Raw genomic sequence first — 26,464 nt, forward strand, 5'->3', positions numbered from 1 at the left:
GATAGAGTTGCTGCGCTATCTAAGTCATACCTAACTGCTATAGGAATCAACTTGCAAAGTTTAAAATCGATAGAAAAATCTAACCTGCTTAGATTAACGAAAAGAGCTAACCGTTACGGACCCTAATTATAGAAAAAAACTTCGCTTTTAATAAGTAAAACTTTCAGTTAAAAATTAAATAAAATAGCTTGGTTCATTGATGCATGATTGTGAACAATGATTAAGCGATATTTGTAATAAGGGGGGGGGGGTTTAATGCAACCATCTCGTAATCAATGTATAAATGGCACTTAAAATTCGAATTTCGATCTAAAATTCTGCATGAGTAATCCTTGGTAGGTCTAGGTTCCCTAAATCGAACAAAAAAATTGAAAAAGTAACGGCTAACGGCTCAGCCGTTTAGCCGTTTTTTGGCTATTTTTAGGGCAAATCTGTCATAAATTACGTAGGAATCAACTTTTTGAAACATATTTTTGCTTTAAAACTTGTGAAATGATACAAAAACAACATTTTCAGATTTCTAGTACCAGCAACTAGCGGCTAGAACCGTTAAAAAACATTTTGGAGAAGAAAATTGTATTATGTGGAGATAGGTTTCGTGATGATTTGCATTGAAAATAGCCTAAAAAATGGCTAAAATGCTGAGCCGCCAGCTGTTAGCCGTTATTTTTACAACTTTTTGTTCGATTTAGGGAAAATAGACCTACCAAGGATTACTCATGCAAAAATTCAGATCGAAATTCGAATTCAAAGTGCCATTTATACATTGATTACGAGATGGTTGCATTAACCCCCCCCCCCCCCCCCTTATTCCTTCTGATAATATCAAACAAATATTAACATGGAAAGAATAGGTTCATGCTGAGCTAAATGGATGTTCAATAATTAACTTTAGATCAATTTAGTCCATTTTTCGAAGCGTATAGCTATATTAGGTCATGTACGTCCGTAATGGATATAAAATACGTGGATATATTGACAGGGAAAAATATGTCGTCAATATAGGTTGTTAATATGAACCTCAATTATTGGTCAGTTCGTTCGTCCAGTAGGAGGGGAAGGGGTAGTGTAAATAAGTGGATGAGGGGTATCGTTATTTAAGCCAGCTGCAATTATCACTTTGTTAGAGAACATGAAAATATGCGCAACATCCAAGTGAGAAATATTAACAGTTTTAGGAGCTGTAATTTTGACATAACTGTCCATAAAAAGCGTACACTAAAATAGGGAAAATATCTTTCTCGTATTCATTCGAATCCGGTGGATAGGAACCGGTTCTCATCCATACGAAAAAACTATGTCTAGCATCGTATTATATCCAGTTTTCTACGTATATAGAAATGTACAATCATAAGATTAAAACCAGTTTTTTTAGCCGGTGCCTCCGGCACTAGTTTTAAACTAGTTTTAATCTTATAATTGTACATTCTATATCCGCGGAAAGCCGTTTATAATACGATACGAGAAATAACTATTAAAAACTTACTTAGGTTAAAACTAAAAGAAACTTGTTTGGTTTTTATAATTTACATATTTGAGTAGGGTGGACAAAATTTTATTATTTTTCAAAACCAAGTTAATAATAAATCCATATTAGTACTAAGTTTAGGTCCTTTAGGTAATGTTTTTTTATTTCTATTTTTGGGGGAGGGTACAACCCACAATATGTTGACTTTCCCCTCATCCTTCCCAAAAGTCCCTCTAGACTCGGCCTACAATACAGTCAATTACTTATTTTTTGTTATGTGTGTCATAAAATAAATACCTATCTAATATAATCTGAAGAAATTTACTACTAATTTTCTAAATATATTTTTATCATTAACTTCTAAAATAATGACAGACACTTAAATTTCTAATTAGAAATCTAACCCTGCGAGTCGCGACCGAAAATTGAAAATCCAGTTTTCCAATGTTTTCACCAATGGCCATTAAAATGGTTTGAAAATAGTAGCCATTTGCGCTTGGCAACCTAACTTGTATAAGTAGAAATTTTTTTGAAAGGTCACTCCACGTTAAAAAAAACATGTCTTAAAATTGCTCATGAATAAAGAAAATTAGATTAACAAATTTAAAATACTATATATTTTTATATGTTGGGGGAGAAAGGGGGGATTAATTGACATTAAACTTTTTAATCATATCCAAAAACTGTTCTTAAAGAATTTGCTATCAAGTACCAATTTAATTTTCTGCTGAGTCATTGTGTGGATAGAGCTCCCCTATGCGGCCTAAGCTGCATCATAAAACTACTGGAAAGCTAGTCTAAACTTGCTAAAAATCGTCAAAACAATGCTGACAACATCCATAAAAGCGAAACTCTGAAACGGTGGGACACACGAACATCAGAATATAAATGTATAAAAGTTGAAACAAAATTGTAAGTAAATTTGTTAATAACTGCTTATATACAGGATATTGTTTAAGGACATACTTACATTTTTAAGACTAATTATAAAGATGCTTCGCTTATAACTTTGTACTTTGTTGTCCTAGGGATAAGTATTCCAAAAATTAGATCAATCGCATAATTTGATTACACAAAAATGTTCTTTTTTAAAGTTAAAAATCAGCATGATTAAAATGTACGTACGGACATTCTGGTAACGATTCGATTATAGATTTGCTCCGCGTTCTAAATAGCATCTAACTACTACAGATATCACCATGCAAAGTTTGGAATCAATAGGACAATTCTAACTGTTTAAATAACGAAAAGAGCTTACTATCCGTGACGGACGGTGGAACCGACCCTAATTATAGAAAAGCTTCGGGTTTAAAAGTTTATCTGATAGATTTCATTTTAAAGTACTATAATGATTTTTTGCTGAGTCATGGTGGGGGAGAATCCTGAGAGTTTTAAAAATGGCATTTGAAAGCCACCACTACCGGCCACCACGCAATTTTTTCTTCTCCCCTCCTCTTCATAAAGATAAGATACATGAATTTCTAAAAGGAATCATTGACCCTTTTCAGCGCTTGGGGAATTGGAATATTACAACTGAAGAAAATTACTTTTGTGTCAATTTTTCAACAGTTCAAGCAGTTTCTTTTTCTCTATTGGAAACAATTAGAGAATGCAAAATTAATATAATCTTATTTGTGATTTGACCTGGGAGGGAGAGGACATTGGGCTGTTTATTTCACTAGTCCCCAAAGTTTCTTATGACTTAACAACTTTGGGAACTTTAATTGGTTAGTGCATTGAGTTGTGTTTCTAAACGTTTCAACCACTAATTGTAAACTACCGACTCAGTTATTTTGTGTATCATCATTGGGGATGTACTTCAATCTATCCACCATTTTGGGAGAGTTTTGGATCTTAGTTTTTGATCCTGTACATTAAAATACAAATGTTTATCAATATAATATAAATAAAATTGTATTTGCCTTCCGAGTTAAAAAGCGTAATATGCCATTATTATTGTAGATAGGTATGTTTAAGTAACCCACTGTGGGTAACAGTGATGTATATACCTTACTACCTTAGCCATGTCATTAGACGTCACATATTCCCATAGCGTGTAATTACACCTTTGTATTATGTTACGTGCTTGTATCAAACACAACTAAATGGTAAATTAACGGCGGGAGAGGCGGTCACCAATAATTTTTGAAGTAACATTGGTCCTATAGAAGCTTAAATCCGAAATTAGCTCAATTTTGGTCAAAGGGTTCTCGAGTACCCCCCCCCCCCCCTCCTCCTGCTAAGACCATTCTTTTTCACATCCTCCTTTAAAGTAAAGATAACAATATAATTTCCCAGTTTTGAAATAATTAAACAACAAGGATGACAACATCCATAAGTAGCGAAGCACAAATATTATGTAAAGGATATGAAGATTAGTTGTCAAAAACATGTATATTGGGGGAAAATCACGAAACCTTTTCAACATTTTTATTATTTTTTTAATACTTATAATATATCAGTACTATGACTAACAGACTGACGGTCAAAGTAAATTACATACTGGATGCTCAAAACAACGGAAAATTTAATTTTGATATTTTTAACTAAAAAATTTTGAAATTGGACCATAAACACCAAAGATATGAGGAAAAATGAAAAAAATATAAAAATAGCCAAAAACCTGCAAAAAGGCAGTCTGACCCCATTGATGTTTTCTTGAAAAGACAGGAAATTTAATTTTGATATCTATAACAAAAAAGATTTAGGAAATCGGACCATAAATACCAAAGGTATGGATAAAAACGTGAAAAATACAAAAATAGCCTAAAACCTGCTTAAAGGCAGTGTGTCCGTCATAGTTGTTTTCTTGAAATGACAGGAAATTTTATTTTGATATCTAAAACTGAAAAAATTTTGGAAATTAGACCATAAACAAAAAGATATGGAGAAAAATGTGAAAAATACAAAAATAGCCTAAAACCTGCTAAAAAAGCGGTCCGACCGCTATTGATGTTTTATAGTTAATTGGGCTCCTTAATAATGGGAATGTTGTCAAAAAATTTCAGCTTTTTATCTTTTATAGGAGCCGAGAAAATCACGTTTCCCCCAAACTAAGACATACGGAGAGACGGACATTTCAAATTATAGAGTAGCCTCGCTACTAAAAATTTTCTTTCAATTAAGCGTAAAAAAATGGTATGCATGACAATCCAAGTATGACAAAAATAAAATTATACATAATTATAAAACTAATATTGGAAACCTTAAATAACAATCATCAGACAACCAAGTTTATTTTTCTATTGAGCGACGAAAAAAGTAATATTATTATTAAATTGTTAAAATTAACTAGGGCCAAGTATTTATTCGGTCTCCAATGATCATGAACAAAAATATATGATATCACTTCATTCGGCAGTTTGAAGCTGGACACTGCTAGTTTACAACAATCAATCAAGATTCAAGTTTTAAAGCCAACAAATGAGAGAACGTGCTTACACAACAATAAAAATTACAGTCTAATGTCTCCTCCTTCTCTCCCTGCTTTAATATGATCTAGTACATTACCTTATGGCCCGTGGTTAAAATGCCTCAACTATTCAGCAACCTAATTTTTACCTATTATGTATAATTAGAAACTATTTGAGGCAATTTTGAACAAAATATGCTAGTTTAATGCAAAAGTAACTTAAACCTTTTTGTCATTTTGAAGTAAAGATCATTAGAACAAAGTTAAAACTTAACCCTAGCATTAAAGCATAATGTGTAGAAAAATCTTCTGATGATAAATTAAATTAAGTTAGTGTAGTATGAAGAAGGAAAACATTGGACTACAGACGTGTTATTTAAGATCAAGCAACAAATATCCAAGAATTGTAGGTATTAACTGCAAGTCATTCTAGAGGTCCAACAAAACTGTTAAAGAAAAAAGGGAAGCATTTTTTGTGACAATAATATACTCACTATTTTTACATATTTTAATTTTAATGAATTGACACCCATGTTTACAAGATAGACAAGAAAATACACATCCCAAGTGCTATTTTTTTTTATTCATATTTTGGTTGCAATGAATTGACACCCATGTTTACTATTTAGACAAGAATATACACATCACAAATGCTATTTTTTTACATATATTTGTTGTAATGAATTGACACCAATATTTACAAGTTAGACAAGTTACAAGTGCAATTTTTTTTACATATTTTGTTTGTAATAAATTGACACCCATGTTTACTAGTCGGACACAAGTGCTATTTTTAGTTATCAAATAAACATGATGACTATCTCCACTTGGCAACAAATAAAATAGACCGGGATAAATATACAGGGAGGGAGGAGATATTTGGCTGTTTATTACACCCAAATAAACAGTCCGTATTACCGTTTTCTTATTCGTTAGCTTTACAACTTTGGGGACTTTTATTAAGGGGGGGGGGGGGGGGGGGCGAAAGTGACACTTTTTGAAACCAAAACTAAAAGTCAACAAAGGAAGTTTAAGGAACTCAACTAGAAAAAGAGTTACAGGTCTGAGATTTTGCATGGCAGTTGCTTTAAAGGGGTAAAATATGGAACTGTGAAGAAACGGCGGCGCAACCGCCGAAAACCGCCGTTTCCCGCTGAAATTTTTTTTGCCTTTTCTCGGCGGTTTTCGGCGGTTGCGACGCCGTTTCTTCACAGTTCCATATTGTACCCCTATAAAGCAACTGTCATGCAAAATGTTAGATCTGTAACTCTTTTATTAGTTGAGTTCCTTTGACTTTTAGTTTTGTTTTCAAAAAGTGTCACTTTCGCCCCCCCCCCCCTTTTTTGATTGGCTGGTTCATTGTTGAGTGTCCAAACAACTAACAGTAATCTACAGGAATGGTAAATTTGTGTATCATTATTGAGGATGTACATCAATTATCGGCCATTGTCTTATCCCTTTAGATCATCCCTGTAGATATATGTTCACCCATTATTCATCAAGAGCATAAATTGTTTGTCTGAACTTAATATGTGCAGTTTACCCGCGACCGTGGCTCAACACGTAGCGCATCCGCTCGTCGTCGGGAAGGTGATAGGTTCGAATCTCGGTCCGACACCGCGTCATAACTAAAGACGTTAAAAATTGTTCCCACTGCTACTATGTCAGATGCGCGACGTAAATAGTTGGAGTGGGGGGAATGCCTTGGCCCAAAACAGGCGCAACTCGCTACCGTGCACAGTTGGGACTTCTCAGACAAAGGTCGTGCATCTCAGAGAGTTGGTTGTCTGATGGGTGAATGGACGCTTTACACCGCAATCATTGCAATTGCAAGTATGTTCCAAGGTGCGTGGAGATATAGGTCTAGTACCCGAAGCGACACCTAGCCCCCTAGAGTCTTAACTCTTAATATGTGCAGTTTTAAATACACACAAAGCAATATAATCGTTAAATATCTGTTTCTTTTTTACGCAATAACTTAAATTAAATTACTTCTTTTATTATTATTCTATTTAATTGCCTCTATTATAGAAAAATAACATTAATGCTTATATTACATTTGATATCTCTTGATATTCTATATAAATAAAGCACACAAATATCTTTAAAAATTAAATTTCAAGTGCCTTTAAATTAAGTATCTTTTTGAGGCATTAGTCAATTACAGAGTGAAACGAAGCAAGTAAAATAGATTATATCTTTAAAATTACCATAATTAAAAAAATAAATAAAGGGGGAGGTAGGTTGTGCTAAAATTCCGTAAAAGTGTGGGTATTAAGGCTTAAAAACAGTAGTAGAACGAAATTTTTTTGTCTATAGTTCTTTTCAAAAAGGAATACACATATTTAGTGAGTATTATCGTTCTTCTACTGGTTTTAAGCATTAAAACTCACACCTTTACGGAATTTTAGCACAACCTACCTCCCCCTTTAAGTAGATATATATCTAAAATAGTTTAGATAGACAAAAAACAGATGTTTAATATATTGTATACAATCCTAATTACTTAACAAGTGATAATATAGCAATTAAATAAATTAATAAACGGAATAAAACAATATTTTTAAATCAAGGACTTAGGTTTTCAAAGTTATGCATTAAATGATAGTCAAAATATTCACTACTATATCATTAAAATTAATATATTGTTATAGCCAAAAGTGTAATGACGAAATTTATTGTTTTTTTAAATAATGAGTACTCTTTTATCAAACTAAATCATGGTGAAGTGTAAATATCTTCATATTTAAGTTTTTTTCTGATACTTTCAATTCATTTAAAAGATCCATGTCAATTCTACATTACAGTGCAGCGGTGACATAACCACGAAAGTTTTAGGATATACCACAAGGACTCTGGCAGGAAATTGACAACTTATTCATACGTACTGTACTAAATCAATCTTTACGTGGACTAATTTAACCAAATTAGGTTTTTTTTAGGTTTTTTATAATTCATACAACCCCCTTAAGTTATTCATTACAATAGAATACAATTTTAAAATTTATTTACTGTGTAAATATGCATAAATATGACGTTTTTACTGACAATTAGGTTGATTTTTACTCAAAGCATTTTTCTTGTAGACAATAAAATGATTATAACTTTCGTTCTATTTAAGATAAATTGATGAAATAAAAAGTATTTTCAATTTTATTATGCTGAGAAGTCACCTATTGGTTTTAAGAAATAATAAACCCCTTTGAGTTGGGGAGGGGGGGGGGCGTTGAGTATCGAAATAATGAAACTAATGTAAATTTCTTTTTATGGTGGGTTTTAATGATTCATATAGCAGCCAATTTGTTTTTAGGCAATACCCCTTTGTCTGTCTGTCCCTCTGTCTGTCTGTTTTTTGTCTGTCTGTCACTCCACTTGTCAGTCTATCTGTCTAACTGCCTCTTTTTCGGATTTCAATGAATCATCTAGCATAGCCTAATTCTAATTTGTTAATGCCTCAAAAACTGTCTGTCTGTCTATCCCTCCATCTGTCTGATCATTCACAGGTTCTCTATTGGATTTTATTTAATGAATTGTCTATTATGGTCAAACTGTAATTTGATCATTCTTCTTGCCTGTCTGTCTGTCTCGTCTATCTGCTGAGTTTCTACCATTGGTCTAACAGACTGATTCACTTAATTAACCCCTTACGGTCGGGCCCCTTACCGCACCTTAATCAGTCGGGGGGGGGGGGGGGGGGGGGTCACCCTATAAATGAACCTAACCTTATTTTTCTCAGACACCATTTGACCAATAGGGATGATTTCTTAAACTTAAGCTTTTATGATTATAAACTAACTCCTAGATTATAAGTCACCCCCTGCCGCCAACCCCTAGCCCTCCAGGGCTCCAAAAACCCTAAAAATGAACCTACCTTTATTTTTCTCAGAAACCATTTGACCAATAGGGATGATTTCTTAAACTTAAGCTTTTATGGTTATAAACTAACTTTTAGATTTTAAGTCACCCCCTGCCGCCAACCCCTAGCCCTCCGGGGCTCCAAAAAATCCTAAAAATGAACCTAACCTTAATTTTCTCAGAAACCATTTGACTAATAGGGATGATTTCTTAAACTTAAGCTTTTATGATTATAAGCTAACTCCTAGATTATAAGTCACCCCCTTGAAAATAAAGGTTAGGTTCATTTTTATGGGTTTTTTTGATCCCCGGAGGACTAGGGGTTAGCAGCAGGGGGGTGACTTCTATACCAAAAGCTAGTTTATAACCATAAAGGCTTAAGTTTAAGAATTCATCTCTATTGGTCAAATGGTTTCTGAGAAAATTAAGGTTAGGTTCATTTTTAGGGTTTTTTTGAGCCCCGGAGGGCTAGGAGTAGGCGGCAGGGGGGTGACTTCTAAACTAGAAGTTAGTTTATAACCATAAAATCTTAAGTTTAAGAAATCATCCCTATTGGTCAAATGGTTTCTGAGAAAATTAAGGTTATGTTCATTTTTAGGGGGGTTTTGAGCCCCAGGGGGCTAGGGGATGGGGGTAGGGGGTTGACTTTGAAACCATAAGATGTTCATACCCCTAAAAGCTTAAGTCCAAAAAATTTGCATGGTTCATCAAGTGGTTCCGGAGAACCCCCCCCCCCCCCCCCCAGCATCAAAAAAGCTTCAGTTACGTCCCCCTTTTAAACGTAAGCTTTTCTTATATGTCAACATAACATATCTAAATTTCATAGAGATCCGCAGCCGTTTTCCCTGCTGACCGCCTGCTGCGGCCGCTGAAATTTATATTTGATATTTCTAATACAAAATTTACTTAAAGATAAACATTTTCTGTAAAAAAATTGTTCTTCTAGATTCAAAAATAAGAAAATTACAGCCGTTTAAAATTTTTAAGTAAAAAAGGTTGTTAAATAAAAAGGTGAACTAAGCAAAAATTGACTTTGACTTATAAAAGGTCGGAAATTTATTATCAAACAGGGGACTTGCACAAAAAAGATTTAGCCCTCTAGGTCTAATAGGAACTGAGATAATAGGGGGGGAGCGTTGAACGCCCACCCCATCACCAACCGATTAAGGTGCGGCAAGGGGCCCGACTGTTAAGGGTTAATAATACATATTTAATAATTCATATTAAAATCGATAATACTGTAAAAATGGTTGAATGCTTGTTTCAATAGAAAATTAGATTTAACTAATAATAATGTTGAATCTTGTACCAGGAGATAAACAAATAACCTTGTGTTGCAATAAAAAATAAAAAAAATTATCCAATTTACTTATGAAAAAAAGTGTAATACTGTATCTATAATCTTTTTGTACATAAATGATAATAATATCAGGTTATATTCCATTAATTTATAACCACCTAAATTTTTTGACACTTACAACTTTTAACAGCTCCCTTTAACCAAAATCAAGGATAGTTTATTTAAGTATGTCACCAAAACTTCATTACATAAGTAATACATTTTTACAAACTTTAAAAAGAGGATTGGGAAATATCTCCCTCCCCAACATTAACTTTAATCACTATTGTAAACAATATTAAAAGTTATAAATATATATCAATCAAGATCTTTAGAGGTATTAACTGTGGTTTAATTACATATGTATGAGAGCTCCTTCTTGTGTCAATCACTTTTATTTACTGATTAAAATTTGTACAGTACAGTTGTACAGAATATTGCAAGATTTTTTTAGTTAAGTCTGGAAATTAATGATTAATTTATCTAAAAATAGATAGCATAGAATTATCTTAATCAGTGGCTTAATTTTATACACCCGCCTTAAACACCCCCCCCCCCCTCACTCTTTATTTTAAGGGGTGTAAATTTATTTCCTTTACACCCCCTTGGAATTTATAGAGGGGTGTATCTGAGGGTGTAGGCTCTTGTCAAGAGGGTGGACATGGGTGGACACCTAGGGAGGTGTATCCATCCCCCTTAATTTTACAAGGGTGGTGTAAACAACCCCTACACCAACCTTTTGCACGCCTTTGATCTTAACTATACTTTTAGTGTACATAAAGTTGTAAATTCAGTAACTATTCTACAAAAATTACCTTCCTAAATTGATATATGATTTTCAGGGTAATCTCCGGTGGACTAAACATTAAAATTTTATGGAAAAAAAGATATCTTTGGAACATGCATGACTTGAAATTATCCCCCCTTTGTACTCAATACGCATTTTTTATTCTAAGTGCGTCAATTTTGCGTTTAAAGATACCCTTAGTTTAAGCATTAATTTCTCCAAAAAATGATGAAAAAAGATAAATTTTTTTTTGATAAAATGATAAAAGTATATGTAAAATGAAATAACCAGCAAAAAAAATTACAAAATTACGTTAAATAGAACGAAAATTAGAGCGTTTTGTAAGCCTTATAAAATGCGTATTTCTCATGAAAATTGTAACGATTTAGTGTCTTGAGTAAAATATTTACAAACTTCCCGCTTTTATAAGAAGCTAGAGTCTTTGTGATACATAACCAGAATTTCAGCTGTAAATTTATTAGTCTATGCCGGGCTAAAGCTGAAATATTTATGAGCCACTTTCAGTCTGTCTTTTATCCATTTAAAAAAAAAACAAGAATGGCAACATCCATAAAAGCGAAGCTCTTAAATAGAAAGGAGGGACAAACGAACAATAGCTCTTGTAGAGTGTCAAACTTAATAAGGAGAACATTAATTTGTAAGTCTAAACAAAATTATGCATAAATTTACAGAATACCGTGTACAAGGACTTAATTCTAAAAAAAACAGATGAAAAGGATCATGTTACACAAAACCTTGTTGTCAAAAAAAGTTAAAAATGTTTTAAATGGACGTACGGACTTAATCGATTCTAACAATTAGACAATTCTAACATGCCTAAAATAATGAAGAGCTAACCGTTACGGATGAAACGACCCCAATTACAGAAAAGCTTTGCTTTTAAAAGGCTCAATGTTTATGGACAAGATGGTAGGATATACGTGGTAAAGAAATGCGGGTAATACATAAGGAAAAATGTGTACATACCAACTGTTTCTGGGGACCATTTAAAGTTAGACTTGATTCATGGGCAAAATTCTTTTAAATCTATGTTATACTAAGAAGGGCAAAGAATAATAACGAAAAAATGCATTTAAAAAATACATAAAAGAAGAATAAGCGAGAAGGGAAAATAAAGAATTCCATTTATAAAGTGTTTATAGGAGAATTCGAGTTATAAGCTCTATAGAGAAAATATATAAAATAAAAAAAGTTCGTATTTATTTCAACAATATAGATATATCAGAGCTCGGCAATTTCGGATCAATTAACGTTTTTTAGCTATAAGCTGCGGTTTTTTTATGAAACATGGCTACGGCTAACAGACGACACTGGTTTATAAAGCTCTTTACCTTTGTTTAGCTTTCGATCAAAAAGCTAAGCGGTCGCTATTTGATTAAGATATACTTAGATGAGAATGTAAATGCCTGATTTAAAGTTTGCATTCTTCTGTTGAATCCGCCACCGGCTCCACTGTCCTGCTAATACAAAACACATTATTTTTCTTTCTCAGGAAGCAACCTATTGGTCTTATAATATTGTCTTTAAGCGGTGTTGAGACAAAGGATGGGACTACCTTTGTTAGAAAACAAATCAGACGACTTGTCTTTGATTGCAAGACTTTTGACTATAAATTTTATACGGTAATGCCGTTATTATACCTGTTTATCTAAACCCAGCATACTCTTAAATTTAATTTTGTTAGGGAATTTTTTGTGGTAAAAAGTTTAAGCATATAATACTTTTAAATAGGTATATTATAAAAGCAATATCTAATAATTAGCTAAAGTGTACAGTACATGTATTAGATTATAAAGGTCATTTTCAACTTTGCCAACAAAAAATTTCGTACACCTTTTACTATGGAAGCGTAGCCACAATTCAATTATGATCAGTCAGTCATTACATAACTTCAAGTTTAACAGATGCCTAGGTTTGAACTTTAGTTGAAATTCATTTTCTAAAAATAGGTTCGATTTCGATAAGCTTTGCTTTTAGGTAAAATCAAATTATGCTTTAATTTAAATTTTGGAACTATTCATCCTTGCTTTGTTTCGAGTGCAAAAAAAGGTCTGAAATGAAGCAATACAGTGCAGCTTTCCTGTCTTTTCAAGACGGGGTGTAAAACAGGAATTTTATTAACAAACAAAGCTTCGAATAAAAATACTACATTATTTACTTTGTTAGATATTTCTACATTATGCAACAGAAAAAAATTCTAATTATTATTATACAACCAGAAAATATTTGTTTTATATGTAACCCTAAAAAGGTGGCATATCATACTAAAAGGTCAATCAACTTAATCTACTTGTAGATTAAGTTTTTAACAATCCAAACAAAACTCATTTTACAACCGCCATTAACTATGTATGTAAGTCAATAAATAGGGCGTTAGAAAAGGGTAGTTTCACCAAGGATATTCTATAAATTCAGCTACTTAGATTAGTTATCCGTAGAAGACAATTTAGAAAAATTTAAATTAAGGTTTGTAATATAGATGTTGAAAAAAAAATACAGCGTAGTAAAGCGAGTTAAGTGTTGAAATACAACGAAAAATGTATCCAACGTAACTTGTGGTTTTCACCAGTGACGTTCACAGCAATTAACCAGGGAGGTGTAAAACTATTAGGGGATGGAAAATGGAAGGCAGTTTTCTAAGTATCTTGTTTAAGGGGGGTGATGACTCCAACCTTCACCCCCCCCCCCCCCTATCCTAACGCCACTGATCTGTAACATAAATTCTATTTCAGTAGGGAAAACTTATCTAAAATCACTTTTATGGAAATATCCATTTGCGAATATACTGCAATATAGGTGTAAAGTTAAATAAACTAGTAAAGTACTTTACGATAAAGGGATATGCCAATGGGGAAAAAATTTATTTTTCACCTAATTCAAACAGTAAAAGATTCTATCTTTGAACACCTGAATTTTTTTTTGAAAATGTACCATTTATCTTTTATTAACCTATACCTACATCACTGCGGTTGTATAAAGCACGCAATAAATATTATATGTGTTTTACAACAAATTAGCAAATGATTAAAACTTGCCACAAGTATGACAACATAAGTATGTAGCATAGATTTGCACTAAATAAAAAATCATTTATATCTGGAACATTAAAAAATTAAATAGACGAACAATGGGAGCTTTTGGGTAGATGTGCAAGCATGCCTATAAGTCTGGCTTCCTTTGAAGTGGTATAGACGTATGGAAAGACAAAGTAAATTATGAAGTAGACACTCATAAAATTAGAAATATCTGAATAGAAAATTAAGAATCCTGCTCTTAAAATTAAAATCTGAGGGTGGAAAATAATATTTTTACAACGTAAAGTTAATGAATATTGGTCAGATAAATCATAAAACAACTGACACGTATTAACAGACCGACAACCAGATTGTGAGACACAGAGTAGCGTTGCAACTAATTAACTACCACATGCTATGCTATGCTAAATCTAAGTGGAGGCAGAAAATGCTAACAAATATTAAGCCAAGACAAAAAATGTGAAAGAATTATTTCTTCAAAAATAGCAAAAACAATTGAATACAATTATAATTATATCTACATGTTGCGTAGCAAGATCAAGATATTTTTAAAGAGAATTTAAATGCAAAATAAATGGTACTAATTAAATATCAAATTAATCAAGATTGTTTTCATTGGTGATAATAGTTTTTATCGCATTTATAGACAGCTTTCCGCGGATATTAAAAGGAAAAATTAAAATCCTTGCTGTTAGCCCCGAGGAGCCGAAGGCCCAGGCTAAAAAAGGGTATTAATTTTAGAATTTTTATTTTAATATTCGTAGAAAACAGGCTATAATACATGATTTTTCTGATTAGTATGGTTAGCATGGCTGAGAACCGGTCCTAATCCAGCGGATATTAAACGGTTTTGAAGCCATACTGGAAATGTTCTTATAGAAGGTACGTCAATAATCAGTCATACAGTAATTCTGATTTAATTTTACCTTAATTATGGAGAATCTACGCTTCACTTTGTAAAGAAATCAACGAACAGAAAGACAGAATATTCTATAATTTGCACCTAATGATCTATATGATCATTATACCATGACAATCAAAATTATTTGTATTTTGTCAAATCTAGAGAAAAGATAATTGATATAATTCATAAAGAATAAACGTATATTTTAAACAGCGAAGCTTCAATATAATCAAGGCAAGTTTTTACCATCAACATTGCAATATCGGTAAGAACAAAATCTCTACGCCATATCTCAACAAAAACAACCGTTAGCAGATATTCTAAATAACTAATGTCAAAACATTACATTTGCTGAATATGACATCCTTGGATTTTAATATTATTATTACCATGCCAGTTATGGTAAAACTTGTACTTGTTAAAACGTACTGACAAAACATCTGTAGTGTTTTCTACCACAAAAAAATATTTGTAAATCTTGAAACATGAAATATCAGCTATATAAAATTTGACAATTCTATGGAAATGCTTAAAACTTATGAGAAAAAATTTTATATTTTTTTTTTATCCAAGAAAGTAAATTGAAAAACAATTAAAATCATATAGGTATACATTGCCAATTTAACCCACAATTAAAATGCCTTTAGGTATAGTAATTTAGCAAGTAAACTTTTTTTTAAAGATTTTTATTTTAATGTCCGACAAAATTCACTAATCTCTATTTAGATCCTAGAATGGTTTTAGACTATTTTACTACCCTCCCTTCCATAAATGCTGGTAAAGCAGCCGCTAGCATATAAAGAAGTAAAATATTTAAGCTTAGTTTAAACAATAAAAAAAGTATAAAAATATTTAGTTGGTAACATAAACTATTTAACCAGGCAATAAAGTTTCACCTAAACCAATAATTACCATGCGAATCTGTCTGTGTTTGGTAGTAATACAATGAAGAGTAGGTTAAACTAAATATAATGTTGGTTTTGCAACAAAAAAATAAAGACAAGGAAAAACATGTTCATGACTTGCAAAGATAAGATAAAGCCAAAGTGCGAAATTAACTTTGAAGAAATTAAACCAAAATGAAAGTGTTTTTATATGTCAGGTTTTAAATCTATTTTTAAAGGTTTGATTATTAGTTTTGTGGACACATTTCCCTAATGACCTAAGTCTCAAAAGAGAAACGGATAAGCAACTATAAAATATGATTAAATCAATTTTATTTTTATAAATTCCCAACCTTAAACGTCCAAAGAACATCATATGGAAATTTGTAGTCAACGATAAATAAAAAACTAAGCTGTTAAATAGCAAAACAGCATTAAATGCAAGATTGGTAGATGCATTGTTTATTAGAACAGCATTGCACATTGAAAAATAAAAATAATGCTTGCATATACTACGCATGTACAATTTGCACGTAGAACATAATATAAACATAATAATGTGCAATGTGCATTCAAGCAAAACAAAAATTGTGTAAAACCATACAAATTACGGCAATTCATCAAAATAATCTGCATTTAATATTTCATAATTTATCTTGATTTTCCGTCAAAACGCTATTATTTCTTATCTAGATTAGGGAGGGATCTTTTAATTAAAGAAAAACAATTTTGTTCTCAGTTCTCAGTTAAGATTATTTATCTATTGTAGATAATATTGTATTGTACTTTAGAATATTGATATATAATAGCGGATGTAGAATTTAAGTGGATATTATGAATTGTCGTCCATTTAGGTTGGTAACATGGAACTCATTTCTTTTTCAGTTCGTTCATCCAGTAGGAGGGGGGGAGGGAATGGGGAAAAGGGGGAGGTCGAGGGGTAGCCTGCTGCAAGTTTCACATTATTAGAGAACATGAAAATCTGTTGTAACATCCAAGTAATAATATTTTCATTACTACAGTTTAACTGTTGAAAAAAAGAAAAATAATAGTTTTCTTCAGATAAAATATCCCTTCCCCTTTTATGTAACAGATACACGGTGATAAGAATTAATCTTTCACAAATAGTAGCAAAAAAGTACTCAAATAAAAAATGCAAATACAATTTTTTATATTTTGTCTCATTGAAGCTTTAATAGTTAGGCCAAGAGAAGATTATGATAAGCTGAGGATTCAAATAATGAGATAGATTTTACTGGTAATCCACTGCCAATTTATGAAATTTTATACAAAATTTGAAGACAATATTAGGTATAAAATGTACAATTATAAGATAAAAACCAGTCTTTTTAGCCCTGAGATGCCGAAGGCACGGGCTAATAAAAATGGTTTCAATCTTATGATTGTACATTTTAAAATATTCGTAGAAAACTGGATATAATACGATGCTAAACATAACTTTTTCGTTTGGATGAGAACCAGTTCTAATTCACCAAATATTAATCGGTTTGGAATGAATACTAAAAAAAAAATTTAAATGGTAAAAGTTTGTGTTTTGGTAAATCTCTAACTGGAGTTCATTCTTATCTAATAAATTTCCAGAGGCAAATTTTAAAAAATTGCCTCTGGAAAAATGGTCTCCAAAATAATTTCTAAAAAAATCTTCTCATGTAGGCATTTGATAAAAATCTACAAAAAGTACCTAATTAGCTCCTTTTCCTATATTTGTTAAGCAAGAGATTTTACAAGATCTGATTTTGCAAGAAACGGGCTCAAATAATTTCTTTTATGTCAAGTCTAGGAAATAAAGACCATATAAAAGTGTTATTTTAACAGGGGTGGGTAAGAAAATACAAGAATTGTTTTTTTTGAGCCACCAATTCAGTTAATGCTTTTTAGATTTTTTAATAACGAATATCTTAAGCATCGAAAAAAATATGCCTTTAGGCTTTTATATGGCGGCTAGATCAGACAAATTTTAGTTGTTAACAAAAATAAAAAGGGGGGGGGGGGGGGCGAAAGTGACACTTTTTGAAACCAAAACAAAAAGTCAAAGGAACTCAACTAAAAAAAGAGTTACCTATAGGTCTGACATTTTGCATGGCAGTTGCTTTATAGGGGTACAATATGGAACTGTGAAGACCGGTAACTCTTTTTTTAGTTGAGTTCCTTTGTTGACTTTTAGTTTTGGTTTCAAAAAGTGTCACTTTTGCCCCCCCCCCCCTTTGTAAAAAAAAGCAAATGTTTTTGGTATTAGCTCAATAATACGGTGACATTTTTTTAATTAAACTGCTCTGTACAAGCATTCAGTTCCCTCAAAAACAGTTTTAGCTTTAATGAAAAATGTTGTAATAATATATCTTTAATGTTATTCACCATGGATTATTCTAATTTGATAGAATTATGTTGTGAGTAAATTATTTACAACAAGTTTAAGCACTTATTGTGTTAATAAGTATTCAATTTTAGTATCAACTTTCTTTACCTACATTAGGTCAATAATACTTTTAACAACAATTCTTTTTAACCTATCAAATTAAATGCGTTTTGTTCCTGTAGAATAAGATTAGAAGTGTTGGCAGAGCCGCCATGGTTGGCAGCCTGGAATCCCTGGCTAGCGTCCAGGGGAGAGGTGTATCCAGAAGTTGGTCGTCCTGCTCCAGGATAGGGACCTGTGCTCTCACGTTCACGTTTTATGTGCTGTACATCCTGAACCAATGGGATAGATTTATTTCATGTTTATAATTAATTTTTAATGACTAAGTCTAGTAACAACACTAATTTTATTTCAAATAAAAAAGAACAGTTAATTATTAGACAGAAATAGATTTCAGGACATAACCAGAACAATTTATGGATTGTTCCAAGAATATTCGGATCGACATTCCCTAAATATAGAGTAGCTGCGCTAAAAAAAACAGTTCTACAACTTTAAAAAATCATGTCTTATGTATAAATCAAACTAATTTTGATACATTCTTGTTAAGAGCAATTTATTTATTTTCATTGTAAATGCACATCAAAATCCTGAAAAATGCATACAATTACGATATGAGACCTATTTAAAACTAATACGCCAGCCTAAACTCAAATTCGTAAAAGATAATGATTCTCTAATGGGAAAACTATTTTAAGATAAAAAATATCTTGCTAATGGATCATCTAGACCAGTAAAAAACATTATAAATTTGGTCTAAGAAAATGCAAATTAAAGATTCAGGCCTTAAAACTTACGGTTCCATTTAAATTCCACCACGACTGAATTGCACCAACTAACTGCACCCTAGCCCTGCTGCGGGTGTTCTAAAACTTGCAGTAGCCTAACCAATCTGTGAGGCTAACATAACTAACATTAAAGCAAGCCATAAATAATCCCACTTAACCTGAACAACTCATATTGTGACATTTTTGATAGAAAACTGGTTGTAAACGTTATTATAAAACTTTGGGGACCAATATAATAAAAAGCCCGTTGGACCCTTCCTCCCAGGTGCAATCCTGTTTACAATTTTACGCTTACCAAAATTTCCCACTGCTTTATTGGTGTAACACAAAGAAGTAATATTAAGATTGGTCACATTTTATTATAATTACTTTCTTATTAAAATTGCAAATTTTGATAGTCATGGTCGTTATAAAGATTAGAGGGATAGGGCATAATAATGTAATACAAACTCATGTGAATGTTGCTAATATCCAGATTAAATGACAAAATATGATAATAGTTATTTCTCGCATCGTATTATAAACAGCTTTCCGCGGATATAGAATGTACAATTATGAGATTTAAACCAGTTTTTTTAGCCCCGAGGTGCCGAAGGCACCGGCTAAAAAACTGGTTTTAATCTTATGCTTGTACATTTTTATATTCGTAGAAAGCTGGATATAATACGATGCTTGACATAGTTTCTTCGTATGGATGAGAACCGGTTCCTATCCACCGGATTCGAATGAATACGAGAAAAACTAATAAATATTTTTTTGACAGTGAAGTCAATGAGTTATATCAATGTTTCTTAAGATGCATAATCCCTTTAAGCCTGTCTTTAATCATATGTCTAACAATTTGAAGAAATATTTTCCAAATATCTGGTTGTTTATTTGCACAAAATATTATTTCAACTCCCCCCACCCCCCTTATTTATAAAAACAATTCCTCTTTTATTGGATTGATTCTTTAAAAAAAAACCTCATTTTGATAATTTAAAATAAATAATAATTTTTTATTTCTACATTCATATAAAAAGAAAGACTTTCCTATATTGAGAGATAGAAAGTGTAGCATAGGAATTAGGGATTTTTTTTCTTCATCGTATGATAAACAGATTTCTATCTAAGCCATGATGAATAATCATGTATAGCATCATATTACACAATTTTCTACAAAAATTGAAATAAAAATTATAAATTAAAACCAGATTTGTTAGACCGAGCCTTCGGCCCCTCTAGGCCAACACATTAATTTTATCTTTGATTTTAATGTCCCCGGAAAGCTGTCTATAATAAGATGCGATATATAACTATTACTAACGCTTTCGTGCTTGTTTTCCGGTAACCATTTCTTCTACAGATAATTACAAAAATGGTCTAAATTTCTTTTTTTCCCTGTTTCCTTTTTCCACATGAATGCATACAAATTAACCTGTTACAAACAAACATTACCACTAAAATTCAAGCTAAAAATAATCCACAGCCATCGCCATTTCGTCTCCCAAAAATGGTAAAACTTTTAATGGCAGAATTTTACACGAAAAAAATTGTATCATATTGAAACAAATTTGTTAATTTTCTATAATACGATACGATACATGACTTTTCGGTATGGCTGAGAACCGGACCTAATCTATCGGATATTAATCGGTTTCGAAGCCAAACTAGAATATTAAATCATATTTCCTAAATCCCAACTAATAGTAGATATATATATACCTAATTAAGCTTTTTTAGTAAAACTAAAAATGAACTAAAAACTAGATTTCTATCTTATCATTAACAAGGAGGATTCATAATGCTGGCTTGAATAACAATATAATATATGATTTTATTAATTTCATATCAAACTAAGCCTAACATACACATTGTTTCTTTTATTCGTTCTATGTGGATCGATTTATGTCTTAATTTTATCTTTTTATTATTATTATGTTTTAACTATGTTTGTATATTATTTCGTATTGGAATAAATATTTAAATGTAATTAACAAGGAGGAAAACTTTCATAAAAGTTAAATTACTAAATGTAGGTACTATGTACAGAAAATCAATTCTTGTAAAAAGAGCTTTGAGTTTAATATTTGTTATACCTACTTAAATAATCATTTCCAGTATGGCTTCCAAACCGGTTGGTCTCCGATGAATTAGAATTAAAATAAAAATCATGAATTAAAAACCAGTTTGATAACCAGAGCCTTCACAACCCCCCCCCCCCCCCCGAAGCCAAAAAACTGGTTTAAATCTTACAATTTCTCATTTCCGCGGAAACCTATCTATATTACGAATCGATATATAACTATTATTAAACTTTAAAATTAAGCATCTTCTATTTTTATTTTAGGGGGCAGATAAGGAGATAAAATCTAGTTTCTTATGTAAACTACATTTTGCCTTTGGGTTTCCATCTTTTATGGTCCAATAAAAAGTCACTTGGTTTTGTTTTGTTGAAATGATTTATTCTTACAGAAAAAAATCATACATGATAAAATAAGTAAAATACGAACTAAAAAAATTAATAAATTAGATATGTGTTAGTAGGTTAAGGGTTAGCTGTTATACATATAAAATATTAATAACTAGCATAATAAACTAAATACACAATTAAATTGATAATGTTTAAATTGGTTTGGTGTTTGAGTTTAGTTTGTTAGAGTTGGTTGGTTTGATGATAGCAAGCATTTTGGGCAGGAGTAGATTATGGAGGTGGAGGGTCCCAGTTTAAGTTTACTGGGCTCTTTTGGGGACTTACAAAATTGAGGAAAAGTCAAAATTGTAAGGTAGTCTTACAATAAAAAGACTACAAGAGTTCTTGCCAGGATTTGAAAGTATCACTGTAATAAGCGAACCCGCCCCTAGGCTTTTGCGGGAGAAAATACCCCATAAAATATGGGGGAATCTGCACAAGAATAAAGGAAAAATATTTTCCCTTTCACACACACTAAAATAGATAATAAAAGCACACAAAGGATTTCTAGCGGGTTTATAGATGTCGTAGGCACGTAGGTGTAGTTGAAGTTATGAGGAGGGGTTGTTGACAGAAGTTTGGAGGGGAGAGAGGTGGTGAGACTGTTGGTGAGGAGGAGGGGGGGGGGGGGGAGGTAGGTCATCTGGCGGGCGTCTAAGTTAAGCGTCATGGGGTTAAATTACCAAACAATATTTCCAAGAAAGGAAACAAAGGAAATCTAAAGATTGGTAAAATAAAATAAGAATTTCTAAATCCTAAATTACCCCTGCAGGACTGTAAAATAGAACGTGTGCTATCAAATCCGCATATTGTTATGATATTTTTCATATTCGCATAGACACAATATCAAATAAGTTATACTTAAGGAGTGTTTGTTCAAAAGGATCTAAAGGGACAATGGCCATTAAACAGATGTACCTCCCCAATGATGACACACCAAATTACCCCCTTCTGTTTGGACACTCAACTTAAGAAACAAACCAAACAAAATTCAATAAAAGTCCAAAAATTGTTAAGCTAACGAAAAAGAAATCGTTAAAAACTTTGGGGACTAGTGTGATAAAAAGCCGAATGTCCACAACCTCCCTGGTTTGCTCATGACAGTTACGTAAATGGGATGTGGAAGTTTGTGCTATGGTAATAAATTGTTGTAATATGAATTAATGGCAAAATAATACATTTGGTGAAAGTGATGTTACACCAAAATAGAGAATTGTTTTGGTTAGGAGGATTCAATAAAAATTGTGTTAGTGCGTTCTGTACTTAGTTGAATAGTACGTTTGTTTTTGCACATAATAATTCTATATGCATATATTAACATTTAACTGCAATTTTAGTTAAGTTAACACAAGAAATCTGTAATTTTTATCCGGATTTTTGGTTTAAATTGAAAAACGACAACTTAAAAAATTGTCATTTTCTTAAATTTCATGTGCCAAATAGAAAAAAGAATATTTTTAAAAGATGGTTCTTTTGGTTTAAGTTACCATAACTTTTTATTTCTATTTAAAGAGACCGCAAATAAATTGAATTAACAAATGCATGATAAATTTTTACTACTTACCTAAACATAAAAATTAATTTGTTTCACGTCTAAAACCTTATCTGTATTTCTTTGAAGAGCAGCTTCTATGCAACTACGCATACATATTTTAGGCAATTGAATGTTATGAGCATAATATTTTTTTTATTTTTAGCTTTTGATCTACTGACTTTAAAAGTGTTCTCTATTTTAAGTAAGCTTGAACTAGCTCCTGTGGTGGTTGTTACTTCCATTTCAGATTTAGCCTTAGTTTTCAGCTTTTCTCCCCTTTTGATTACAAAGCCGTTAGATGCTAGGGTCGAATCCGCTATTACAAGTACTTAATGTTGAAGTAATAATATGAATAGGTAGTCATCTACTATGTACATATTTTATACTAGTTGAGTTTGGTTTGAACAAGTAAGAAATTCCTACCTGTAAAGTAAATAATAAACAAGGATGACAACATCCATAAGTAGCTAAGCACAAAAAAATCATTGAATGTACAAACATCTTTTGAAGCGTGACCAGACCGACACAAAGTCGGACAAAACGGGCGGACGGACGGACATACAGAGTAGCTTCGCTACTGAAAAGGAAATTAATATTTAATTATTTTAAATTGCCAGATGTCAGCCGCAGTTTATTAAACATATTTTATTGATTTTTTAATCGTATTAATATTTAATTTCTACCATTTTACACTTTTTGCTTTATGCTTCGAAATTAATAATTATGATTTTTAATTGTTAATAAAGAAAAATAAAATATGCAACAATTTGAAATTTTTTGTACTATTATTATTCTAAATAAAAAAGAATCAATATTTTATCAAAAACGCTATATCAGGTATTTTGATTTGATTATTCAGCAATAAAAACTACTATGAAATTTATATTCTAAGAATAACATCTATTAATGCTGTTAAATAATAATAAAGAAACGACTGTTTCGCTTGAAGACCCATTAATATTTTTATGAAACTGGACATATTTCAAAATTTAAGAAATATATCTCTATCAGTTATAAAACTGTATATAAAAATGTTGTACATTAATATTTATGATAAAGGTTTCACTTTATACATAAACCTCATCAAAAAAGCTGTTATATTAGGTTAAAGACGCTTAATAGAGAGTGTTATACATTGAATTTTCAATAAAAAAAATTTAAATCTATCCATTCCTGCATTCCATAATTACCGCGCATCCTGCGGGCGGACGCCAGAATAGTCTCGATCCTGTCGGGCCCTTCATAATTCACGCATGACCGACAGATAATCTCTGTAAAATCATGCAGCACCGCCCAAGGAGAGCGCGGCATCTCGCACAGGTAGCAGGTCTGCTTGCGGTAGGTCTGGCTGGAGGACATGCTGCTGGCGGTGGAGGCGCCGGTAGGAGATATACCGCCCCGCCCGCCGACGAAACTCCGTTCGTACTTAATTGTCACTGTTTTAAGTACGCGTTGGGTGTAAGAAAAATACCGGGATCACTCTTAAAACTTAAAGCAAGTCTTTAAATACGTTTACATAAAATATGAATGTAAAGTGATCAGTCAATATGTCTGCAAATTTAACACTTAGGTGTCGGGCGTTGGAACAACTTGCAGAATTATAAAAATTTCACTGGTTCACTCACACGGATCTTTGCCGACTGATTTATTATTAGCATACAGAGCTTGTATGATGTTGTCAACTGGAAGAGAGGTTACTAACCTGTGGCGGAACAAGGTATGTAAAGCAGTCTAAAATATGATTATCACTGTAAACCATGCACAACTTCTGTACACAATTTTCTCACATCACAGCCTGCCCGTCACCACACCACAAGTACAACTACTTAATGCTAAAGTAAGTCATACAAATGCGTAGAAATTGACAGGGAGAAAGCAGGCTTGGACGATCAAGCCGTTTTATAAATTATAGTGAGAATGCAAGAAGATATAGGTGCAGCGTTGGAGATAATATCCCTCTTCAAGCTAGAAACAAGATATCTAACTCACTTCTTTCTCTCCCCCTCTCGCTCTATCTGTAAGAACAGGCAGTGGGATAACTCTCCACTTTCTTATCTGGTGTACAAACCAAAATAGCACAGCCACAATATTGTGTCCACGCACGCAATCCTCTCCTTCAAGCTGAAGCGCTCACACACGCGCACACTTGCCTGGGCTGCGCGTTGGGCCACGCACGCACAAGCACAGTTGACTAAGTCTATAACTACAACAAGTTGATCTCTAAATGGCTTTTTCTTCCCTTTTTTACTTCACAATTTAGAACTGTTTAAGTTGTATTGTATAAGACGATTTAACAGTGTTTGTCTACGCTTGTATAATAAAGTACAGAACCCGAATTTATTTCAGGCCAGGCTTTCAATCACTATTCACTTGCATACACAGTGTTGTCTTGTTGTATGTATTAATTAAAACTTACTGCTTTAACATAAAAACACACTTACAGACATGGGCACAAGTGGTGTATTTATTTAAATACACACTGTGTATCAAACAAGCACGAACCAATAATAAGCTCAACCGTGTCGGCTTAGATTTAAAAGTCTACTGATTAGAATTTCACAATATATAATAATGTCACAACAAATTATCTTGCTTATCTTTCATAACTTGATATCAAACTAGAATTATTAAGTCTAATTTCTCTTAAGTTCACATAAACTGTCTTTGCAGTGTCCCCATGTAAATATTTAAGTATAATAAGTCTATTCTATCCTCTCTCTCACCTCCCTCACAATCTTTTTCCTATCTCCTTGAGGCAACGGCGTGGAAAAAAGTGGAAAGAACTCCACACAAAAAGCCGTAGAAAAGAGGAGACACACTGGGAGAGAGGACGTATTATTGAGAAGGAGCAAAACAATGTCCACGTACTGAACAGAGTAAAGCTGCTCTAAAATCAATCATCAACTGCAATAAAAATCAAATCACGATGTTAACTTGAATATTATCAATTTAAAATTATTTTGATAATTCTAAAATATTTTTTTCTTGAAATAAAGTGCAAGTGTATCTTATGAACTTGAATAAATCAGCTGTTGCTCACAGACCTTTCCCTTTTTGCTCCCTTTCTGAACCTATCTCCTCAATGGAGGCCAGCGGAGAAACAAACTTTCCCTTTAAACAAGAACATGTTTAACCATTAGTCCTTACTCATTTCTCATTTCCCTTCAAAAAACAATTGAAACAAAACGAAAGATCTGCTAAAAATGTGTGGGCAAGGTCTTGTTTGATAAATGCCCTTTCAAGTGTATCAAGACAAAAGATTAAGTATGTACTGTAAAGATTAGTTAGTATGGGGTTAGAGTGGATTACTGTTTTTTAATGCGTCTATCTTACTATTATAAAACAAGAATATAATTTCACCAAAATACTGTTAGTTTTAACTTCTTATCTTAATTAAATTCTTATCAGTAGACTATCGTCATTTATCCTATAAAATTAGGTAGTAAGGATTTTTTTGCCTGAAGCTGAAGATCTCGGAAATAGATGCTACGTATTTGTTGGACTGTTCAGGGAATATTCATACATGTATTTGGGTAGTTTTAGGCTAT

At 32.3% G+C, this 26,464-nt stretch overlaps 1 protein-coding gene across 1 annotated transcript in view; it reads right to left on the minus strand.

Moving 5' to 3' along the window:
• The window catches only part of LOC145311935 (interferon regulatory factor 2-binding protein 2-A-like), a 44,107-nt gene extending 17,643 nt beyond the window's left edge, over window positions 1–26,464 (minus strand). Inside the window, exons 1-3 of the mRNA XM_080150986.1 lie at window positions 24,088–26,464; window positions 18,259–18,412; window positions 12,289–12,342 (exon numbers count right to left, since the gene is read on the minus strand). Of these exons, the coding sequence (XP_080007112.1) occupies window positions 12,289–12,342; window positions 18,259–18,412; window positions 24,088–24,275 (396 nt within the window). The 5' untranslated portion in view covers window positions 24,276–26,464. The remainder of the gene's footprint in view (window positions 1–12,288; window positions 12,343–18,258; window positions 18,413–24,087) is intronic.

The sequence above is a fragment of the Acartia tonsa genome, chromosome 2 (assembly GCF_053477335.1).
Source record: "Acartia tonsa isolate MP-2025a chromosome 2, ASM5347733v1, whole genome shotgun sequence".
Classification (NCBI taxonomy): domain Eukaryota; kingdom Metazoa; phylum Arthropoda; class Copepoda; order Calanoida; family Acartiidae; genus Acartia; species Acartia tonsa.